This window comes from Littorina saxatilis, linkage group LG5, assembly GCF_037325665.1.
Source record: "Littorina saxatilis isolate snail1 linkage group LG5, US_GU_Lsax_2.0, whole genome shotgun sequence".
In the NCBI taxonomy this organism is placed as follows: Eukaryota; Metazoa; Mollusca; class Gastropoda; order Littorinimorpha; family Littorinidae; genus Littorina; species Littorina saxatilis.
The window spans coordinates 53,576,372-53,583,871 of NC_090249.1; the positions used below are offsets into that span (position 1 = coordinate 53,576,372).

Genomic DNA, 7,500 nt, shown 5'->3' on the forward strand with positions numbered 1-7,500 from the left:
TTTCATATCATCCATGGCTTGTTCACCCTCTTTCAGTTTCTGTGATATGTTATTTAATTGGCATGACATCCGATCTACCTTTGCACTGAAGGAATCAATTTTGTTGCCCAGATTCATTTCCAGTCTATTTTCCAGCCCGTTGATAAGCTCCTCCATTTCTGGCAGTGGCCCTGGGTTGAGTTCGATGTCGCCGCACAACATTAGAAACATGGCAGTCGAAATGTTTACATACCGTGAGTGACACGCATTGCCAGCTTGTCTAGCAGACGGGTGTTTCCACTGTAGCATGTCCATCGCAGAATACCTGTCACTTGTTAACACCGCGCCGATGGAAGAAAAACTGTCACAAAACAAGCTCTGACTGACGCACCCTCCAGCGTAGAAGTGGACAGTGGTCGTGATAGAGTCCGAGTGTTTGAAACACAGCACAGTGCACTGAGCGATGGTCAAAAACACGAGAATACAGAACGTGGTCAGCACGAGCCTGTATGATAAGTCCGTGTAGTAGTCCCACTTGCAAAATGGAGAATATTTTCCCTGTTTTCGACGACGAACTTTTTTCATCAATAGTTTAGTCAATGTTGGTTGAAATTGTCCAATTTTTGCACGGTGCAATGCAGGACACGTAGGCATCTTGTATTGCAAAAATTGCAGCAATTAGTGGTTTAGAAATAGTTAAACAAGCTCATTTCACCGGACGATCAAGAAGCACGTCTTACCAGAAATCTGAAAACAGCTCACCCCCCTCAGAGAGAGAGAGAGAGAGAGAGAGAGAGAGAGAGAGAGAGAGAGAGAGAGAGAGAGAGAGAGAGAGAGAGAGAGAGAGAGAGAGAGAGAGAGAGAGATCTACCAACAGAACACCCCACGTAGTATTCACGCGATGGCATAAGGTCGGTTTTTTGGGGTTTTTTTTGTGTGTGTTAGTCTTGGTCAACTGCTGGAATAGGATGACGTCTTATTTTGACGAGAACGTCACACGTGACGAGTTCCGTCAGGCCATAAAAGTATTGGCGCCAATTTAGTGAAAATTGCTTCTTCGTCCGTCTGCTCCCATGAGAAACAATGGAGGTAAGAAATGTTTTGTATATTCTGTGTGTGAAGCTGGGGTCAGACTGAGGGGTGAGTGATTGTGTGTCAACCGTAAGTACGCCATAACAATTGAGTAACACAGTAACTTGTGGGGTTAACAGTGTCACATGAAACAACATGTAGAGAGAGAATTGAACAATGGACACAAGTGTGCATCCTGGTTGTGATGGATCGAAAACGCGCTAAAAATATTCTGACAAATCCCTCTATTTTTCAGTCATCACTCAGGCTGCCAATGTTGATGGCTGGACGGATCAATAAATTGCTTGTTTAGAAGTAAACCAGTTTGTCAATCCTTGCTTTTTAACACACTAGACAATAATGAAGACGAAAGTCATTTGAAGTAAGTGCTCATCACATTCAACGTATCGGAATTTAGATATAAATGTAAGTCGATTGATAATCACTGATACATTCACCAGCCCGTTGTTTGGTGGAGGATGGAAAGATGATTAGATGGAACTGAGCTCAGAAGGCACGAAATCGCATCATGTTTTCTTTCTTTTTTAGACCATTACAAGGGGACGGGAAGGGGGGGGGGGGGGCGGTAGTGTAAGCCCCATATTTCCTTAGCTGTCTCAGCATTTTGTCTTCCATTTTTTTCCGCCCTACCACTTTTATTAGGTGTGCTACGTCCCTGCACATAGACACACACACCCGCGCATACACACACACACACACACACACACACACACACACACACACACACACTGTCATACACACACACACACCTTATTGTAATGGGTACTCAAGTCTCCACTGTGTGCATTTCTTGCAATAATTAGTGGTCAAGTTCCTGTTACATCAAATTCATGCATCTTTCTTTTGCCACACTTTTCCACCAGTTCACCATGTACACAGACTTGAAAAGACATGATGGAAATCTTGACCAAATCACATCAGAGACTAATAGTGACGACCTTAAGATTAACTCTCGATCGTTGCATTATCTTTCAATGAATTTCAAAAGACTCACTCACATGACGCTTGCCTGCTGCTTGGTCACAGTCAAAGTAGCCAGTGATTGCCAGGGCATCAAAGCTACTCTTGCGATCGCCGAGGTCTACTAACGCCTGTCTGTAGTAATCCTGATATCCCGTCTGCCAGGCGTACACGTTGGTCAGGCGGTTGGCGCTAGATCCCCACACCTGTACAATGACCAGTGGGTAAGCTTACATTTAGACTCTGCGTGTGTTTAGCTGTATGGTGATAGTGCGTGTGTGTGCGTGCTTGTGTGCTTGCGTGCGTGCATGCGCGCGCGTGTGTGTGTGTGTGTGTGCGAGCGTTCGTACCTGCGTGCGTCCGTGTGAAACGAAACTACAAATCCATATTTTTGTTGCAAACACTAAGGGGGGGAGAGGTTCCAATTATTTTATTGTAATCTAGGGACAATTCGACGACGCGAAGCGATTAGTTGAGGACGTGAAGCGTTCGAACCTCCTAGAGGGGTCCGGTGGCGTGCCCCCCCCCCCCCCCCCAAGAAAAATGGAGAAAACTGGTGTAATCTGAGCCAAGAAACTTCGCCTAATACACCTTCCAAAAATTAAATTTAAGAAGACAAGGACAATTGACCGATCTGGTGTAACATGAGCCAACAAATTACCCAACACAATCTGAACCATAAGTTTTCCTTTATTTTCATATTTTTCATTTAAAAAAAATCTGTGTGTAGGTTAGGGGGGACCCCCCCCCCCCCCCTGGATCCGCCCCTGCACGTAATGTTAAAACTACCAAACCTGGTCCCAGATGTTGGCCACTTCTGTTGCCCGCTTGTTGAAGTGTTTCATGCCCTGCTTGAAAGCCGGGTCGTTGGGGAACAGGGGTTTGCCCTGCTCAGTCTGGTATTTAGTCTGGCGGAAGATGCCGTTCCACACCTCGTTGGAATACTCCACGTAAACCTGAACATCAATATTTCACGATTCTAATTTTTGTTTTTAAATGCAAAAAAACACAATCAATATTTTTGGGTAAATCACGATTCAAATGCTGCCAAGAGATAGGTTTTGTATATGCTGAGCAAATGCATTGCTGTTTTCAAGAACAACAGCAACAAAAACAACTACAACAACAACGCAGCTTGTGTGCCTTAATGTGAGGTTAAATGGAGGCACTTTAACGGATGTCTTGAAAAAAAATGATAAGGCAACATTTGAAAAGATAAGTCTTACAACAACAACAACAACAACAACAACAACAACAACAACAACAACAACAACAACAACAACAACAACAACAACAAACAAACAAACAAACAAACAACAACAAACAACAACAACAACAAACAAACAAAAACAACAAACAACAACAAACAACCAACAACAACAACAACAACAACAACAACAACAACAACAACAACAACAACATGTGTTCCTAAATGCGAGGTTAAATGGATGTCCAAAACAGAAAACAACGAGAAGACAACATTGAAAATAAACGGGAAAGTCTTTAATCAGCGAGTCTTCAACAAACAAAATACAAGTGTGTGAATTGGGGTGGGAGGGGGGATGGGGGGGGGGGGGGGGGGGTGCTGAGCGGAAATGGAGTTCCATCATACCAAAAACAAAAACCGACACTAAAAGACAGTCAATGCTTACATGCAGGTCCGGTCTGAGGTGTTGCTTGACGTAGGCCGCAAACTGCTTGAGGTAGTTGTCATCAGCGGCGTGAGGCATGCACACCCAGGGGTTGGCCCCCACAGTGTTGGCCAGCTGCACCAGGTACTCGATGGACCCTCCCTGCCTCCCCTCCTGGGTATGGAAGTCCACTGGTCGTCTGGAGTTCCAGGTAGTCGGTTCTGGCTGGAAAAAAGACACCCACGCAAAAGTAAAACCTCAATTTCTAAAAAAAAAACAAAAAAAACACCACATTTTATAAAGCAGGTCTGCAGTTCTGCGACAACACATTCAAGTTGCCGACTTAAAACATTTTTCAGTCATGTCATGTCCTTGCCAATGGATTCTGGTTGAACAGATTAAACCCTGATATTCGATATTGGGCGAAGTCTACTTCACGTAGCTTGCTGTACAACGCTTTGGCACTGAGGTTTTAGTAAAAAAAACAACTTCGCAAAGTCAACTTCCGGCACAGTTAAGGAAGGCCTATAGACATTCAGTCTTGCTGTTCATGTCCAATATATGCGCAGCGGAATATCAGTTACAGGCAAAACAACACGGAGACCGTTTCGTAGCATGCAGACTCAACAGTTTCAACAATCCAATACTTCTAACATGAGACACAAGAAAACGTTATCTTTTAAAGTACGTAGTTTTGGTGTGATGCAGGACATACCTTAACAATTTCTTTAGCGTTCTTTAGGATGGACGTCGCTTGATCATGCCCATGCTTCTTATTCTCTCAACTATCAGAATGTTCGTTCCGCATCACTATTACACACCTCGCGCCCCCTAATTGGCGTGGAGGCGCGTCCACCGGGTGGTGGATGGGGGAGCCTTCTCTACTAACTTCTGAGAGAAGGTCGCATCACTCTCGATGCCGTGAACCTAATTAGGATCTTTTTCTTGTTTCTTCTCTATTTCTGCCTCCCCAAAGTCCTTTTATTTTCCTTTTCTCACCCATAAAATTCTTCACTTATTACCCTTGTTAAGTGGTTCTTGAATAGAATATAGTCAATGTTTGTAAAGATTTTAGTCAAGCAGTATGTAAGAAATGTTTAGTCCTTTGTACTGGAAACTTGCATTCTCCCAGTAAGGTCATATATTGTACTACGTTGCAAGCCCCTGGAGCAATTTTTTGATTAGTGCTTTTGTGAACAAGAAACACTTAACAAGTGGCTCTATCCCATCTCCCCCCTTTCCCCTATCCCATCTCCCCCCTTTCCCTCGTCGCGATATAACCTTCGTGGTTGAAAACGACGTTAAACACCAAATAAAAAAAGAAAGAACTATTACACACTCTTGTTTCACAACTATGTCTATATTTAGAGTGCTTGTGTCCCTTTGTTTCTCAGACTTAGGCTTACCTGGTGGTTATTGGTGCTCAAATAATCCATGAACCTGATCTCGGAGAAGCGTCCGAGGAACTCTGTGAGGAGCGGATGGAAGGGGAAGCGCTGATACGTGTTTTCATAACCTGGAGGCAGTATGCGTATGTTGCGGATAGGGTTTGACGGGTTGGTGGCCAGCAGGTTAAGAATGATACCACCGTTTCCGATGTTAGAGAAGTTGATTACCTTGCGACCTGTCAACAAGGAAGGAAAGACAAATAAGAGGGTAATTCAGTAAACAAAACGAAACAAAACAACAACAAAACAACAACAACAACAACAACAACAACAGCTGCAGCAACCACCACCACCACCACCACAACAAGACATCACCAACAACAACAACCACAGCTTCACACACAAAACGACACAAGACAGGAACATTAGGATACATCAGGAGAGACATTGAGTACAGTGGTGGTCGATTTAAGAATTCAACAAGTCGCGTAAGGCGAAAATACAACATTTAGTCAAGTAGCTGTCGAACTCACAGAATGAAACTGAACGCAATGCCATTTTACTCGTAGCATCGTCAGGCCACCGCTCATGGCAAAGGCAGTGAAATTGACAAGAAGAGCGGGGTAGTAGTTGCGCTAAGAAGGATAGCACGCTTTTCTGTACCTGTCTTTGTTTTAACTTTCTGAGCGTGTTTTTAATCCAAACATATCATATCTATATGTTTTTGGAATCAGGAACCGACAAGGAATAAAATGAAAGTGTTTTTAAATTGATTTGGACAATTTAATTTTGATAATAATTTTTATATATTTAATTTTCAGAGCTTGTTTTTAATCCGAATATAACATATTTATATGTTTTTGGAATCAGCAAATGATGGAAAATAAGATAAACGTAAATTTGGATCGTTTGATAAATTTTTATTTTTTTTTACAATTTTCCGATTTTTAATGACCAAAGTCATTAATTAATTTTTAAGCCACCAAGCTGAAATGCAATACCGAAGTCCGGGCTTCGTCGAAGATTACTTGACCAAAATTTGAACCAATTTGGTTGAAAAATGAGGGCGTGACAGTGCCGCCTCAACTTTCACGAAAAGCCGGATATGACGTCATCAAAGACATTTATCAAAAAAATGAAAAAAACGTTCGGGGATTTCATACCCAGGAACTCTCATGTCAAATTTCATAAAGATCGGTCCAGTAGTTTGGTCTGAATCGCTCTACACACACACACACACACAGACAGACAGACACACACACACACACACATACACCACGACCCTCGTCTCGATTCCCCCCTCTATGTTAAAACATTTAGTCAAAACTTGACTAAATGTAAAAAGACATTCTCGGTTGTTCGGAGCCCCCGCTAACACCGTTGGCGTGAACGTCGGTTGCAAAACTAGAATTGATAGCATGATTACAGTGCAATGATAAAGCTATAGCACTGTCTCAAAACTAACGCGATAGTCGGACAGAGTTGCGCCCCTGGAACGGCAGGTAGTTCCGGTTTGTGTTTGCAAAATGGAACCGCATGACAATCCGCCCTTCAACTTCTTTACCCACGTAGTTTGAACAGCAGACACAGTAACGTTTCCCTCCACCACTTATCTTCTTGGGGGTCCTGATTTGGCCTATTATGGTCCGCTGGACCCGAAAAGCAACAGCTAACTAACTAACTAACTTATCTTCTTCTCTCGTTCAGCCATTTTGGACGTAAACAAAACAACTGGAATTACCCGCCGACAGCGCCGCGGGCTATGGCAGGGACGGACAACTCTTATCACTTTCGTTTTGAGACAATGCTATAGTACACGTGCATCAAAGAAGCTTACTCACCTTTTCCATTGTAGAGCACATGAAGGTCTGTGAGGCTGAACTTGATCTGTCCTTCCCCGTCATACAGAATGGTGTAATTGCCTCGCTCTTCCTCGGAGCCAAAGCCTCGGTAAAACAGCTTCAGTAATTTCAGACCCTCTGAAGATGTAGCAATTGTGTACTAACCAATTAATCATCATTCAATGAAACATCCCTGAATAAATGATTGAAGTACGTTTTCCCAAATTAGAATACCTTATGCATTGTTGCTACGAAAACTGAATTTTATTGTCACTATTTGTCAAAGTCAATACAATGATGAAACGAGCCGTGCATATCTGTCATAAAGATAGCAGTCGGGCGAGAAAGAGAGGAGAGAGAGAGAACTTTGAACTTTGAACTTTATTACAGGAACGATAGCATTAGGTCCGTAGGACCTTTCTTACAGCTAGTCCTGATCTAAGCAAAATGGTTATAATCGAAATGGGAATACATAGGAACAAACTTTTTATGATAAAACGCAGACACACGCAATAATAGTAATATAAGATTAAGATCATTCTTTACAGACATGTGATAGAGAGAGAGAGAGAGAGAGAGAGAGAGAGAGAGAGAGAGAGAGAGAGAGAG

The 7,500-nt window shown here is 42.8% G+C and overlaps 1 protein-coding gene across 1 annotated transcript in view; it reads right to left on the reverse strand.

Moving 5' to 3' along the window:
* Positions 1 to 7,500, reverse strand: part of LOC138967436 (uncharacterized) — a 24,717-nt gene that overhangs the window by 10,315 nt on the left and 6,902 nt on the right. The window contains exons 6-10 of the mRNA XM_070339981.1: positions 6,892 to 7,029; positions 5,069 to 5,286; positions 3,684 to 3,887; positions 2,826 to 2,987; positions 2,070 to 2,237 (exon numbers count right to left, since the gene is read on the reverse strand). Coding sequence (XP_070196082.1) covers positions 2,070 to 2,237; positions 2,826 to 2,987; positions 3,684 to 3,887; positions 5,069 to 5,286; positions 6,892 to 7,029 — 890 coding nt within the window. The remainder of the gene's footprint in view (positions 1 to 2,069; positions 2,238 to 2,825; positions 2,988 to 3,683; positions 3,888 to 5,068; positions 5,287 to 6,891; positions 7,030 to 7,500) is intronic.